The sequence below is a fragment of the Dreissena polymorpha genome, chromosome 16, assembly GCF_020536995.1.
Source record: "Dreissena polymorpha isolate Duluth1 chromosome 16, UMN_Dpol_1.0, whole genome shotgun sequence".
In the NCBI taxonomy this organism is placed as follows: domain Eukaryota; kingdom Metazoa; phylum Mollusca; class Bivalvia; order Myida; family Dreissenidae; genus Dreissena; species Dreissena polymorpha.
This window is the reverse complement of record NC_068370.1, coordinates 16,011,758-16,028,772: the sequence shown is the minus strand read 5'-3', so window position 1 is coordinate 16,028,772 and position 17,015 is coordinate 16,011,758. Positions and strand designations below refer to the sequence as shown.

At 36.5% G+C, this 17,015-nt stretch overlaps 1 protein-coding gene across 5 annotated transcripts in view; it reads left to right on the top strand.

Annotated features, from left to right (window-relative positions):
* The window catches only part of LOC127862980 (transcription initiation factor TFIID subunit 2-like), a 52,252-nt gene that overhangs the window by 5,586 nt on the left and 29,651 nt on the right, over positions 1–17,015 (top strand). For all 5 annotated transcript variants that reach the window (XM_052402258.1, XM_052402257.1, XM_052402260.1 and 2 more), the window contains exons 6-15: positions 197–338; positions 786–980; positions 3,094–3,196; positions 6,627–6,745; positions 7,362–7,575; positions 8,174–8,371; positions 10,361–10,453; positions 11,060–11,121; positions 12,448–12,562; positions 15,454–15,563. In XM_052402258.1, coding sequence (XP_052258218.1) covers positions 197–338; positions 786–980; positions 3,094–3,196; positions 6,627–6,745; positions 7,362–7,575; positions 8,174–8,371; positions 10,361–10,453; positions 11,060–11,121; positions 12,448–12,562; positions 15,454–15,563 — 1,351 coding nt within the window. The remainder of the gene's footprint in view (positions 1–196; positions 339–785; positions 981–3,093; positions 3,197–6,626; positions 6,746–7,361; positions 7,576–8,173; positions 8,372–10,360; positions 10,454–11,059; positions 11,122–12,447; positions 12,563–15,453; positions 15,564–17,015) is intronic.

Sequence of the window (17,015 nt, the reverse complement as noted above, 5' to 3'; positions counted from 1 at the left end):
GGTTGGGGCTTAAAGATGGAATTAGGGCCAAATATTTTAAGAGGGTGTGGCAACACATTGTAAGCCTCCATTCTGCCATTCATATTCAGCTAAATGTGTAATAACATGAAGAGCATCTTTATAAATGCAAACACTACTGCTACTCAAATAACAAATAAATGACATGAAGTTTTTCTAAAGATGCCTTTACACGCAGACATGCAGCCAATCCGTATCAACATAGAGTTCTCCCTGGAGCAACCAGATGCGGGCCTGCACTTTGTGGTGCCTGCAGTGGATGGGAGTTTAGCGGAGACTGGTGCTCACATGTTCTCATACAGACATGAAAACTCATCCAGGTTTGTATGCTTGCTGTCATCTGTAAGCAAATATTATTTTCAAGGATTACTCAGCCATGCTTAATTTTCAAATTGCTTAAAGTGGTATCATTTTGCTTCAGAAATTTCCACTTACTTCAACATTATGTTAATTAAAGCATCAGCAAGATCAAATTTTCATAAAGTAAAAAACGTTTTGCAAAACATAATTTTTTGCAGAGTGAAGGGTGCTTTCCATTGAGTAGCTAATACGCAAAACAATCCTTAAACTCCTTCTTACTTTGCAAACAGTTTTTATTTGACAAAATGTCTATAATCATGACAACAACAAGTCTAGAGCCATGTCCATTGACAGTTGTTGATCCCTTCCCATGAACTTATTTCTTTTGGTTGCAAAGAATCTACTAATTATCCTAGAGTAATGTTTAAGCTTTCTCATTACTGAAAAATAACTTCCTTTTCTCACAGGCTATGGTTTCCATGCATTGACACTTATGCAGAGCCATGCACATGGAAGCTCGAGTTTACATGTGAGGTTGCCATGACCGCGGTGTCCTGTGGTGACCTTCTGGAGGTTGTGTACACATCTGACCGCAGACACAAGACATATCACTACTATATGAGCACACCAACTTCTGCCCCAAACATTGCAGTAGCAATTGGGTAGGGAATATTTTATGTTTTTATAGAGGGCAAACAAGTGGGCATTGCAGTCGCCATTGGGTTGTCAATCGTTTTTCAATATTTTGGAGAATTGGGTGGAGATCATTTAAAATTGTTCAAGGGCCAACAATTTACAACTCATTGACAAGTTGTTAACCCATTTAGAAAGCGGGGATTCATCAGTGGAAAAGTCTTGTTAACGTATAACCAGTATTTATGCTGTTTTTGGAGATTCGTTAAGGATATAGACTAATAGTTAGATGCTATTATGAAACCCACAGCATTATTTTAAATATTAACTGGAATATATTGTTTGTTCTCTGTTTCTAAAAACAAACAGCTGTATAGTAAAACTAATTATCCCCACGTTTTTCGGAGAAAAAGTAGGGATATTGTGGTGATGTGCGTTTGTCCGTCCATCCGTCCTGGCCACCTGCTCCTCCTACACAATTAGCACTAGAACCCTGAAACTTACTTACCTGGTAGCTATGAGCATATGTGCGACGGTGACAGTGCCGGAAATTTGATCTGACCTCTGGGTCAAAAGTTATGGGGGTTGGGGCGGGGCCGGGTCAGAGATTTTCCTGCGACCGCGATTCGAAAAAGGCTCATAACTACTGTGTCGCTTCAGATATTGCTTTCATATTTGGTATGCATGTGTATCTAGACACCACCTATCCATGTGCAAAATTTTTGTTACCCCTGTGACCTTGACCTTGAACTTTGGGTCAGTTTTCAGGTTTTGAAATCTGCGACTGCGATTCAAAAAAGGCTCAAAACTACTGTGTCCCTTTAGATATTGCTTTCATATTTTGTATGCTTGTGTATCTGGACAGCACCTTTCCATGCATACAATTTTTTACCCCTGTGACCTTGACCTTGAACTTTGGGTCAGTTTTCAGGTTTCCAAATTTGCGACCGTGATTCGAAAAAGGCTCATAACTACTGTGTCCCTTCAGATATTGCTTTCATATTTGGTACGCATGTGTATCTGGACAAGAACTTTCCATGTGCATCAAATGTTTTACCACTGTGACCTTGACCTTGAACTTAGGGTCCGTATTTAGATTTCAAAATCTTTTATGTGGTTCTTACCCAATCAGAAGAAGTGCAAGCATTTTCATCGGACAAAGGAATTATTCAACAATGAAGCTTGTGTATTGAAAACACATATAGTGTTACACAGTAGTGGCGCAGAGATGTATTTAGTAGTAAATTGTTTGTGTTAACTCATCTGTGAAATGGTTTAGCTCATCCATCTAATGTTTATACAAGGGATTATAAAATATTGGTGCAAAGGGACACCTGCATATAAGAGAATAGATAGAATGCAGTCAAGCATAAAAAGCATGAGAAACTCATGGAATAGAGCCTCAAGAATCTATAAAAGGGCTGAAACTTTCAATTTGTTCAATTACACTTTTATACTTTTTACTGAAAATCTGTCAAAATGTTCAAGTGGGAAAAATGTGAGAAACAATTTAAAGCAAGATGGACTTTGAACAGGCACAGCAAAGACAGACATGAAATTCAACATTTTCATTGTTGTGTACAAAATTGCGATAGAAAATTTCTGAGACGCTACTATTAAGTCAACCTCAAAACATAACTTTTCCAAAACAGAAGCAAGAAGATTGGCTATAAGAGAGCATCTTCAGCCATCTCATAAGTCATTCAATGAGGATGATATGTACATAATGGACGTCAGTGAAGTTGATTCAGTATTAGATTTGTTAGGAGAGCAGGATGAGGAGGAGAAATTAGGGTATAGATTTTCACTCATTTTTTAGGTTATTTTACATTAACTTCTTTATACTGAACATCTCTTATGACAATACGGTCAATCTCAACTATGCATGGCCCCATTACCAACCCTGGGGCGCCTCTGGGTCAAACATGTGGCGTGGGGATACGCGTCGACCTCTGCCGCGCCATTTCTAGTTTATAGCTACATTTTATTTGGTTAAGCCAAATACAACTTAAGCTAATATAAGGTAAAAAGGTTCACAGTTTGTGTACTTAAAGGGACATTTATCATGAAGTATTTTGGGCATAAAGAGCTTACACAAGCAAAGTCCTACCACAGTATTCATCATTAAAGCTTCTTTTCCAGCCCATTTGAGACGCTTGTTGACCCCAACATGCATGAGGTCACCCACTTCTGTCTACCGCATCTGAAATCCATCCTGAAACACACAACCAGCTACCTTCATGAGGTATGCCGGACTACTGGTATGAGTTTGAGCCATGTCCGACAGAAGTACTTTTATACTGTATTTTTTGCCTATTGAAGTATTTTGTACAAATCTTGGCCTCAATTAAAGGTCATAGAGGTGACATGAGTAAGTAAGGTCATTGCAAGGTCAAGGTCACATTTGAAAGTTAAACGTTTGACTTCCCACCTTAATTTCCTTTCCATATCTGCCAGACCCTCTGAAGAATTTTATGAAACGTGGCAACAACTTTTATGTAGTTGAGACATGCAGATGGCATGAGCCAGTAATGTCAGTTCACGGTCATGATTTATATTTGACCCCCAAAAGAGGGCATATAGTGATTGCACTGTCCGTCTGTCTGTCTGTCACACTTTGTGTTTATGTTTCGAAAAATGCTCATTACTTCTATGTCGCTTCAGATTAAACCTTCATATTTGGTATACATGTGTATATGGACAAGGATTTTCCAAACGCACACAAATTTTGACCCCTGTGACCTTGACCTTGAATTAAGGGTCCGCGTTTAGGTTTCGAAATCTGTGTTTAGGTTTCGAAAAATGCTCATAACTTCTATCAAAGCATTTTTCAGGAGCGTATGTGATCCTATGGAGACAGCTCTTATTTGAATGTGATCTTCAATTTCCTGTCTGCTCCATATATCATATTCCATTGCTCCATATATCATATTCCATTTTGAAGGGTTATCATAAAACTAAGCTACAATGTCTCATCTGGATCCAAACTGTTTGCAAAGGCCTTTAAAATTCGGTTCCCGCATTGAAAGGGTTAAAGACATAAATAAGATATGAATGAAGTATGTGTGCCTGAGGTCAAGGTCACTCTTGAAGTTTAATAGTTTAGTTTTCATTGTATTCTTATGTGCTTTATATCTACTGTTACCATTCAAAAGATGTACAAAATGAGTCATGAGTCAATCACCCACCTCAAAATCAAAGGAACAACTTCAAAGTCAAAATAATTGGGAGGATGGTAATAAAATTGCCCATGGCAGCATGTTTGTCATTACTTAAACTTCAATTCTTTTGGTTTTTCCCTACATTTGGGTGTTGCTGTCTTTAAGTGCTGTGTAGAATTTTACACTTCACTGTGGATTATTAGAAAATAAATATTGATCAGCTGTATCAGGGATCATCCTAGCCCAAAATTTTAGGGAGAAGTGACTTCTCCTTTCAATTTTATTAGGGTGAAGTGAGCCAACCTTTGATCAAACGTGTAAATGTACTTTAATATTAATGTTTCACAAATAATAAACATGCATGTATATAAAATAAAATATGCTTAAACACTAACTCAACATTTTATTTTAAAGTGCCATGATTTTATAGAGATATTGTTCTCCTAAAAACTGTATAACATGTGTTTTATTTGGCCAAAATACACATTTCATTCATATGTAATTACTACAAAGCCAAGAGCCTGAGGATGTAGGATAAAGGGAATAGCATATTGTTCTTTTTTTTAGTCTTTCTAGGTGCAATTTCTGGTTAGTACAATGTGAAATATTGTCAACCAGACCATCCGTAACACTGCATGTTTATTCGACATTCTATAAAAATGTTATAAAGAACGTCAAAAATAATTAAAATGGACGAAACATACGAATCCGAAAAAGGACTGTCCAAATACATGTAGATATTCGTCATTTGCACATAAAATATATGCATATTGTTTGACTGCAGAAAATGAAAACCAGTAACATGTAACCTAGCAAATACGCAATCAATATATTATTTGGTTGACATATTGCTTAAAAATATAAAATTGCAGTGCTTTACTTTACTAATAGATTGTTTAAAATTGCAAGATGGCTTACATTACCAACATTCATAGATTGTATGGTTTTCGGACAGTAGCAGAGGTGTTTCATCAGTTACTGCTCATGTCAGTGCCAGCCGCTTACCAATCAGAAATCAATCAATAAAAGACCGGGCAATGTCTCATGGGGATATGATAAATGCATAACAATAACAATGCAAATACTATATTTTATAAATGCTATATTTTATCCCCTTTGCGCACAATAAGTCACTGTAAAGCAGTAACGTATTTCTCTTCGATTTTTATTGCATATGCACATTTTTAACTGAATTTAAATTGGCAATTTATCCCAATTAATTTGCACCAGTCTCAATATGCAAATTAGACTAACGGTAGAGAGTAACATGTACTCCTAAAAAATCATGAACATTTCGTGGGAGATTCTTCAAAAATACATGTTTATGTTCTATGCCGGCCAAAGCTTAATTATTTCAAGATTTGTTGTTGTGTTTTATTTGATTATACATAAACTGATGCAACACACCATAACATTCTGAAATAACCTAAATTGTAATTCTCCCAATTGAGTGTCGCGTGCCAGTAATTCTTATGTTTGAATGATGTCATTGACTTTTAATGGAGTGTTCCCACATGCTTTTTACTGCGTTTTTGGATTAAACTTTTAATTTGTAAGTCTGTTTCTCTGTTTGTGATATTTGTTAAGATTAGTTTTAAAATAAATTGTGATTTATTGTGATAAATTTAGCAGTGAGATTGGGACTGTTTTAAGTTGTACAAAAAGTCAAGCATAGCAATAAATGACCAACATATGAACAATGGCTGTATTGGTTTCCGGCAGCCTTGACAAATAACAAGAGCCGATTGAAAAACTGTAAACGATGTCGGGAGCCTCGACTGGCATTCTAGATGATTACGCCAATACACTATTGTTGGTAAGACCGGCGTTTACAAAATGCCTTGACTGGAATAAACCAAGGCGACTTGCATCAGCGGTCAGTAATGCGTAGCAAATCCTGTCGCTATCAGTTGATCAGATAACCGATAATTGCACACAGTAAACAATGGCAGTTTAAGTGACGGCATTGCACGCGGGGCAGATTATCAAAGGAGAAAATATTGGAAAATGTTGGCGATTTTGTTTTCGCTTTGATGTAATCAGAAAGCGATATCAAGCATCGTAGGGCGACCATGTCGCCCAAGTCACCCTCTAGGATGATCCCTGCTGTATGGTGGACTCTGTGTTCTGAAACAAATATAAAGTGGTATTTGAATTTAATGGCAAAACGTTTCAACAGTAGAATATATCTTGTTTAGTTTTTATTTAACGATTTCATGGTTGGTAAGAATTGGTATTTTTATGGTAAGGAATTGTATTTGTATAAAATAGAGCTGTCTACAAATTAATAGTAAACAAACATTTCTGTTTGTGTGAATGTTTAATGGTTTGTGTATTTTACACTGTGTAAAAGCTTTATTCTTGCAATAAGTACTATATCAATTTATGTGCATACTCACATTTAAATAATTAAGCAGTGTTTTTTCTTTACATTATGGGTACAATTTACCCTTAAAAATTCATTTTGTTTTGTAACTCACATGATAACATTTGGCCTCTGTTGGTGTATTTAAGAGTTTTGAGTTTTACGAGGAGCTGATGTCCAGCAGGTACCCGTACTCCTGCTACAAGCAGGTCTTCATAGACGAGTCATACGAGGAGGCGCAGTCCTTTGCCACAATGACCATCTTCAGGTAAGAGAAGTTGACTTTGCCTTGTGTCAGAATAGCATGAAATAATGTCAATTTTTCATTTAAAACAAATCTTTCCCTTAAAGTAACATAAATACTCAACATCAATGAGTATTTCACAAAATAATGTTAACCAATAAAAGATCAGTGTTCGTTATAGCAATAGCCAAAATTTCAACGCTAGATGTGGTATGGTTACATAGATTTAACAAGATACAAAATGCTTATTTTTTTGTTCGACAATATATTCCATGTTAAGTTCCAGCCGCGATATCCGAATATTTACAAGCAATTGCAAGACTTGATTCGGGCAGCGTAGGAAGAACAATTTTATCCATATTTTTCCCCTTCACCTTTAAACAATCTCTTGTCATAAAATATTTTCCAAAAACAATTCAACTAAAGTTGAAATGCAACATCCAAATTCAATGGTGGATATTCTTAATTGGGACTTTTATTTTGAAGAGAAAAAGCGGACAGTGATTTCTCTAAATAGCCTGCACTTATTGCACAGGCTAATCTGGGACAAATCTTTACGCACATGCATTAAGATCAGTTTGATAAGAACGAGGCTCCAATCTACCATATTCAGATGGCATGATGTACATTTACTCCACAGCACCAGTCTGCTGCACTCAAGTCGCATCATAGACCAGACAATTATCACGAGGAAGTACATGGCTGCAGGCATCGCCCAGCAGTTCTTCGGCTGCTTCATAGTCATGCAGACCTGGTGCGACGCCTGGCTTCCAAAGGGAATTGCTGCCTACCTCACCCAGTTGTTTGTGAAGAAGACCTTTGGTAATAACGAGTATCGCCATGATATTGCACAGGTACTGGCTATATTCTTGTGGAAAACATATTTTAAGAAATGTATAATATAAGTTCAGATCAGGATATGCAATATGTTGGATAATTTTTAATTTTTTAATTTTCAGTTTGCTCATAACATATCTTTATATTTTGTATGTATCTGCTTGAAACTACCTAAGTGAGTAGATTTATTAAAGAGTGTTGCACAACAACCATAACTCTTGCTCCCCTATTTTAAGATGTATTCTGTGTTAAATTTGAGCTCACTTGAGCACAATGTGCTCATGGTGAGCTTTTGTGAAGCGCTCTTTTAACCTAGAAGAGTAATTTATAACAGTTTAAACATCAGCTCTTTATGGTTTTGACTCAGTTATCCTTTTCAAACTCAGAAGAGAATTGAACAGGGATATATTCATACAAAACCAGAATAGCCTGCAAGTAACTCACAGTCTGCTCAGGTTTTATGCTGTTTGCTGCTCATCAGTATCTTATGGTTAGAAATGAAGCTTTTACAACTTAAGTTAAGGTTGATAATTTAATTTCATTTTCTAAGGTTCAACAAACATGTCAAACTGCAAATTTTAGTAATAAAGTGTTATCCTCCCATTGTCTTCACAGTACCTGAAGGAGGTGGAGCAATATGAGGCAGTGGCCGGGGGTATCGTGCTGGACCCATCCTTCAACTCCAAGGGCATGTACTTCTCCTGCATGCAGCCCCAGACCATGAGCCCCACCTACCTGGAGATGTACCACAAGAAGGCCCTGCTCATCATACGCATGCTGGAGGCTCGTATTGGTGCCACACTTCTCCTGCAGGTAGGCTGGTGTCTATAAATCAGCCCCAGTCATTGGTGCCACATTTCTCCTGCAGGTAGGCTGGTGTCTATAAATGAGCCTCAGTCATTGGTGCCACACTTCTCCTGCAGGTAGGCTGGTGTCTATAAATGAGCCTAAGTCATTGGTGCCACACTTCTCCTGCAGGTAGGCTGGTGTCTATAAATGAGCCTCAGTCATTGGTGCCACACTTTTCCTGCAGGTAGGCTGGTGTCTATAAATGAGCCTCAGTCATTGGTGCCACACTTCTCCTGCAGGTAGGCTGGTGTCTATAAATGAGCCTTAGTCATTGTTGCCACACTTCTCCTGCAGGTAGGCTGGTGTCTATAAATGAGCCTCATTCATTGGTGCCACATTTCTCCTGCAAGTAGGCTGGTGTCTATAAATGAGCCTCAGTCATTGGTGCCACACTGCTCCTGCAGGTAGGCTGGTGTCTCTTAATGAGCCTCAGTCATTGGTGCCACACTTCTCCTGCAGGTAGGCTGGTGTCTATAAATGAGCCACAGTCATTGGTGCCACACTTCTCCTGCAGGTAGGCTGGTGTCTATAAATGAGCCTCAGTCATTGGTGCCACATTTCTCCTGCAGGTAGGCTGGTGTCTATAAATAAGCCTCAGTCATTGGTGCCACACTTCTCCTGCAGGTAGGCTGATGTCTATAAATGAGCCTCAGTCATTGGTGCCACACTTCTCCTGCAGGTAGGCTGGTGTCTATAAATGAGCCTTAATCTGGGAAAACAGGGTTTAATGCACATCCATAAAATGTTGTCCCTGATTAGCCGGTGCAGTCTACACAGGCTTATTGGGACGGCTGGTTCCGCCTTAATTAGATTTTTTTTTAGAAGAGACTTCCTTTAAACAATATAATAAATGGGGAAAGTTTGTCCATAATTAGCCTGTGCTGACTGCACGGGCAAATCTGAGACGACAATTTACACACATGCATTAAACCCCATTTTGCCAGAGTGTGGTTAAAATAAATACAGGATTGAGAGTGTTTTAGTTTGGAGGTTTGTATGGTCTTCTCACCTAAGGCTGGATTATGTGATGCCTGGATCGAGCCTGAAAATGTTGTTTCTGAAATCAAAATGTTAAAAAAAATGATAAGAAAGTGCACTTTGGTAAGCACTTATATTTAAGATAATTCTTACTCTAATGATATCTAGGTCCAATGGGTTGATAGGATTATAGGGGCAAGATAAAAGATAAGTAGTTTCATGCTTTCATGCAAGGCAGTCCCTTTAGGAAAGCATGTATGTGCAAAAGTACCGTAAGTTTAACAAAACTTCAGAATATTTTTTTTTCATTTTGTGTCTGAATATTTTGATACGAAAATATTCAAAAAACAAAGGTGTCTGAAAATTAACGTGTTCAAAAATTATAATTATATTTTTAAAAAGCAGCAGGAAATCAATGTACAATAAGCGTATTGTGATTTTCTCTTCTTTTCCTGTTTTGAAATAAATACAATTTTACAGCTTTGCTAACTCTTGCCCAAAATGATAGGATGAAAAAGTAAAAAACATAAAATTATCTGCTTGTTTAATAGGACGAAATTGTTTATTTTAATTGCTGTTGGGTGAATCAATTGTTTTCTACCGGTATACATGGTTATTGTCCCCTACAGGTGAAACCAGAGGGGACTTATGGTTTGCGCTCTGTTTATCAGTCTGTCACACTTTTCTGGATCCTGCGATAACTTTAAAAGTTCTTCATATTTTACCATGAAACTTATAACATGGGTTGATGGCAATATGGAGATTATGCACGTCATTTCATTTTGTTCCTACGTCAAGAATTCTGACAATGGTGGAGCCTGTAGGGGACATATATTGCTTGGCAATAGTCTTGTTTAATTACCCATGTAATACAGGACAATTAATACAGTAACAGCACATTACCAAACATAAAAAGGATTATTGCTGGGATAGCAACTTTCTATATATGTAACTTAGACATATTTGTTTTCCTAGGTGTTCAACAAGCTACAGGCGCTGGCCTTTGCAGCATCACAACAGAAGTTCATGGCCACTGCATGGAACAACATGCTGCTGTCAACAAACTCTGTGAGTACAGCAGCCTCAGACTGTCAGGATTGTACTCTCTCTTTTTATACCCCCACAAACGAAGTTTAGGGGGGATATATAGGAGTGAGCTTGTCATTGAGCATGGTGTCCCCTGTTTTATGTGAAGGCAACATGCAAAATATTCTGTGTCAATGCGGCATGTGGGGGTATTCGGCAGTTCTGTGATAAAGCTCTAGTTTTTTTACAAACGACATTTCATGGAATACTTTAAAATGCATATGCACAATAAATGATAAAACCCATTTTAATTGTGAACAAGACCATTTTAATGTGTCTATTTTTATAGACAGTGTTATTTTCTAATTAAAAAAAATTAAACTACTGCTTATTTGTGATATATTTGTCTTTTTATGCCCCCGAAGGAGGGCATATAGTGATCGCACTTTCCGTCCGTCTGTCTGTTCGTCACACTTTCGAACTTAGGGTCCGCGTTTAGGTTTCAAAAAATGCTCATAATTTGTATCAAAGCATTTAGCGGGGGCATGTCATCCTATGGAGACAGCTCTTGTTTTAAATGTATACTATGCTAAGCACAAAAAAATATTAAACCCATTTTAATGCCATACCCATGTTTGTACTTCACAGTTCCTGAAGATCATCTCCACTGTGACAGGGAAAGATGTGCAGCCATTTATCGACCAGTGGGTGTATCCTTTGCAATACTTTTTCGGCACTCTTGATATGTGCTTTAATGATAAATCAAGTACTGAAGTTTTTGGATATCGAAAATACAATTTAAAAGATTCAGGTTTCCACACAATATCTATAGTCTAGATGAAGGTTTGACTCTGAAATTGGGTGTGTTATTGTAGCTTACTTTGCATTTGCATTTCGTGTTTGTAATGTCAATGAGAAGGTAACTATAACTAAAAAGTAGTTACATGATTTTAGTTCAGTAATTTGCGTTAAGATGATGGCATGTAGATATAATTCAAGTGTATGTCTTGTAAGTTCCTGGAGTAAGCACCAGCATGTTTATTGTTTTGAAGTTTCTTATGTAAACAACTGTTATTGTTAAATGAATAAGAAAATCACTTGTGCTTCATATTCTCTCATTAAAATGGATGATGATTGTAGTGTTTTGGTGGTATACATGTATGAACTGCTATTTAATATTTAAGCATGTCTTATCTAATGACCCCGTTTCTGTAATTTTAAGTTGTCTTAAAAGAACTTTAAAGAAAATTTCTTCTGTCATTACTGCAAATTTGGTTTGGACAGAGACTTTTATATATCTGAAATTGTTATGTTAGGTAAAATATGGACTTTTACCACTAAAGAACTATTTTTAGTTCACATAAGCACAAAGTTCTTCCAAGGAACTATTGAGGTAACAATATGTGGAGCATGTATTGTGCATCGCCAACTTTCAGCTTATTACCACTCTAGAGGCCACATTTGTCTTCAAATGTTGATGAATTTTGGTTAGAATGTTTATCTTTACAATATCTAGGCAGAGTTAAAATCTGTATCATGTGTGTCTGAAACCTAGGTAATAAGGTTAATTTTAGTGAATATTGGTACCACTCTAGAGGGCACATTTATGAAGCAATTGTGATGAAAATTAGACAATGTTTATGCTGCAGATTATATCAAAGCCATGCTTGAATATGGATCAAGTGGGGTCAAAAACCTAGATCATCAGGTCAAATCTTCAGCAATTGGTGTACCATAATCTCAGGTGAACCTTTTATGACCATCATGGCCCTCTAGGTAGGATTCGGGATTCTTAAATGTGTTTGTTTTTTACTCCTTATCATTATTATTGGCGTAGGTACTTCAAAAGTCGTCTTCATGGGTAAAAAAGTGTGCTAATCAGCAACGGTTGTTATTTGCTGTAATAACATTTGACAGCTGTCTTATAAGTTTCTTCAAAAATATGTAGTTAACTAATAGAGTAAAATATAGACACAACTTGAAGGAGTGAACATTCTGTATCACCAGTGGCTTTTGTCCTTGACCAGATACTGCAGATGTCAGGGTGGGTTTGCCCGGTTCATTGGCAACTTTGTGTTCAATAGGAAGAGGAACGTGGTGGAGCTTGAGATCAGGCAAGACAACACTGCCAAGGGATCTCTCAAATATGTGGTAAGGGTTCACTATAATATGTGGTAAGGGTTCACTAAAATATGAGGTAAGGGTTCACTTAAAAATGTGGTAAGGGTTCACTTGAATATTTGGTAAGGGCCATCTCAAATGTGTGATAAAGGTTCACTTAAAAATGTGGTAAAGACTCGCTATAATATGTGGTAAGGGTTCACTATAATATGTAGTAAGGGCCCGCTCAAACATGTGGTAAGGGTTTTATTGAATTGGGATAAAATCTCACTTTAATAGGTGGTAAGGGCTGACTCAAATATATTGATAGGGCCCTCTCAAATATATGGTAAAGGTTAACTTAAAAATGTAGTAAGGACTCCCTGAAATATGTTGTAAAGGCTCAATCAAACACGTGGTAAGGGCTCACTTAAGTATGTGGTAAGAGTTCACATAAATATGTGGTAAGGGTTCTTTTAGATATGTGGTAAGGGTTCACTCAAATATGTGGTTAGAGTTCACTCAAATATGTGGTTAGAGTTCACTCAAATATGTGCTAATGTCTCAATTAAGTATGTGGTAAGAGTGCACTCAAATGTGTGATAAGGTCTATCTCAAATATGTGGTAGGATTTTACTCAAATATGTGGAAAGGATTGACTCAAACATGTGGTAATGGTTCACTCAAATATATGGTAAGAGTTCACTCAAATATGTGGTAAGGTATCTCATAAAATGTGGTTAGGGTTCAATCAAATATGTGGTAAGGTTTCACTCAAGTATGTGGTAAGAATTAACTAAAGAATGTGGTAAGGGCTCACTCAAATATGTGGTAATTGTTCCCTCAAATATGCGGTAAGTTTTTGACCAAGTATGTGGTAAGAGTTAACTCAAATATGTGGTAAGAGTTAACTCAAATATGTGGTAAGAGTTCCCTCAAGTATGTTGTAAGGCTTCACTCAAATGTGTGGAAAGGGTTCAATCAAATATGTTATAAAAGTTTACTCAAAGATGTGGTTAGAGCTGACTCAAATTTGTGGTAACGGTTTGCCCAAATTTGTGGTAAGGATTCAATCAAATATGCGATAAGGGTCGACTCAACTATATGGTAATAGTTAACTCGAATATGTTGCTAGAGTTCTTTCAAATATGTGGAAAGAGTTCACTCAAATATGTAGTAAGAGTTAACTCAAATATGTGGTAAGAGTTCCCTCAAGTATGTTGTAAGGCTTCACTCAAATGTGTGGAAAGGGTTCAATCAAATACATTTTAAAAGTTCACTCAAAGATGTGGTACGAGCTGACTTAATTTGTGGTAAGGGTTTGCCCAAATTTTTGGTAAGGATTCAATCAAATATGCGCTAAGGGTCCACTCAAATATATGGTAATAGTTCACTCGAATATGTAGTTAGAGTTCTTTCAAATATGTGGAAAGAGTTCACTCAAATATATATTAAGAGCTCACACAAATATGTAGTAATAATTCACTCAAATATGTGGTAAGGGCTCACTAAGATATATGGTAAAAGTGCACTGAAATATTTGGTAAGAGATCACACAAAAATGTGGTAAGAGTTCACTTTACTGTGTGACAAGGGTTTACTCAAATATGTGGTAATGGATCACTAAAACATATGGTCAGGGCTCACTTAAATATGTGGTAATTTAGGGCTTTCTCAAATATTTGGTAAGGGCTAACACAAATATGTGGTAAGAGTTCATTCAATGTAGTAGGAGTTCACTGAAATATGTGGTAAGGGTTCACTGAAATATGGGGTAAGGGTTCAATCAAATATATGGCAATGATTCAATCAAATACATTATTAGGGCTCACTCACAAATGTGATAAGGGTTCAGTCAAATAAATGGTAAGGGTTCACTCAAATATATGGTGATAGTTTACTCAAATACGTAGTAAGGGCACACTCAAATATGTGGTAAGAGTTCACTCAAATATGGGTCAATCAAATGTGTGGAAAGGGTTGAAAAAATATGTGGTAATGGCTCACTTAAATTTGTGGTAAGGATTCACTCAAATATGTCTCAAATTAATATGTGGTAAAGGTTCACTCAAATATGTGGTTATGACTCTCAAATATATGGTAATGGCTCTAAAATAAAAATATGTGGTAAGGGCTAACTGATGTATGTGGTAAGTTTTCTAGCTAATATGTGGTAAGTTTTCTCTCTAATATGTGGTAAGTGTTCTTTTAAATAGATGGTAATAGTTCACTCAAATATGTGGCAAGCGTTCATTTAAATATGTAGCAAGGGTTAACTCAAATATGTGGCAATGGTTCAATCAAATATGTGGTAATGATATACTTAAACTTGTGGTAAGAGCTAACTCAAATATGTGGTAAGGACTTGCTCAGATATGTGGTAAGGGTTTGCTAAAATAAGAATTAAGGGTTCACTCAAATATATGGTAAGAGCGCATTGAAATACATGCTCACTCAAAAGTGCTCTGTTTGAGCAACAACCAGTTGTACATCATTCCATATTAATATTGTCATTGTTCATGTGATAAGGTCTTGTAATCCAATTGGATACTGTGTCTAGTTGCTAGGTAAGCATGGCAATTAAAAGAAATAAAAATGTGTAATCTAGATATCAAAGTTGTAGTGGTGGTATATTGAAGTCACTCATTTGGTTGGTTTGTCCGTCTATGTGTCAGTCAGCATAAAATGTAATAAGTTTGTTTAGCAAGCAGCTTTTACAGGCAGTAAACCTTCAAGTATGCATCACCAGTAATGCAAGTACATGACCATTGGTATTATTCCCTGTGATTGATGAATTCTGGAGTTATTTGCCTTTAAGCATGGCTGTCAAAGGGGCACAGGTATTTTGATCAATTATGTAACAGAGCTTTAATTAATGCTGCTTTATTCACATTTTCTACAAGATGTATATTATAACAGTGGTCATGTTCACAATAATTCAGGGACCTTTGGAAGTGACCATTCAAGAACTGGATGGGTCTTTTAACCACATTTTCAACATTGAAGAAAATAAGACAAAGTTTGAGATCACATGTCATTCCAAAAGTAGAAGGTATGAGATCCTTTTTGCATGGATAATACTTATATTCCATGAAAAGTCCTTGCTTTGGAATAAAATATTATGTTGTATGTTAACATATCAAGAACTTGCTTCAACACCTGAACAGATTATGCATAGGATTTTATAATTTTAGCTTAACTTTGTGATATTGAATTTGCTGAAATTGAAGTTCTGGATAATTTGAAGCAGATGTTTATTCTAGAATACCCATTTTTTCCTAAAGTTATTCCTTTTGTCAAAGTGATTTTCTTTCGTAATACCTATTTTCACACTTTTTTTTATTTTTCATGTTTAATTAACCTGAATGAGTGATTACTTTTAGCTCCTTTTAAGTAAAGATAATAGTTATTTTATATCACTTTGTTAAAATAGATGTGATTGAACTAAATACTTTTTAGCTCATCTATTTTTTGAAAAAAAATTATGAGCTATTGTCATCACCTTGGCGTCGGCGTTGGCGTTGGCGTTGGCGTTGGCGTTGGCGTTGGCGTCGGCGTCCGGTTAAGTTTTGCGTTTAGGTCCACTTTTCTCAGAAAGTATCAATGCTATTGCATTCAAACTTGGTACACTTACTTACTATCATGAGGGGACTAGGCAGGCAAAGTTAGATAACTCTGGCGTGCATTTTGACAGAATTATGTGCCCTTTTTGTACTTAAAAAATTGCAAATTTTGGTTAAGTTTTGCGTTTAGTTCCACTTTTCTCAGTAAGTATCAATGCTATTGCATTCAAACTTGGTACACTTACTTACTATCATGAGGGGACTGGGCAGGCAAAGTTAGATAACTCTGGCATGCATTTTGACAGAATTATGTGCCCTTTTTATACTTAGAAAATTGACAATTTTGGTTAAGTTTTGTGTTTAGGTCCATTTTATTCCTTAAGCATCAAAGCTATTGCTTTCATACTTGCAACACTTACTAACTATCATAAGGGGACTGTGCAGGCAAAGTAATGTAACTCTGACTGGCATTTTGACAGAATTATGTGCCCTTTTTATACTTAGAAAATTGAAAATTTGATTAAGTTTTGTGTTTAGGTCCACTTTATTCCTACAGTATCAAAGCTATTGCTTTCATACTTGCAAGATTTATGAACTATCATAAGGGGACGGTGCAGGCAAAGTTATGTAACTCTGACTGGCATTTGGACGGAATTATGGGCCCTTTATACTTAGAAAATTGAAAATTTGGTTAAGATTTATGTTTTGGTCACTTTACCCCTAAAGTATCATAGATATTGCTTTCATACTTGGAACACTCACAAACTATCATAAGGGTACAGTAAAAGGACAAGTTGCATAACTCTGGTTGTCATTGTTACGGAATTATGGCCCTTTTTTGACTTAGTAACTTTTAATATATGGTTAAATTTTGTGTTTCGATCCACTCGAAGTATCAAGGCTATTGCTTTCAAACTTCAAATACTTACATGCTATCATGA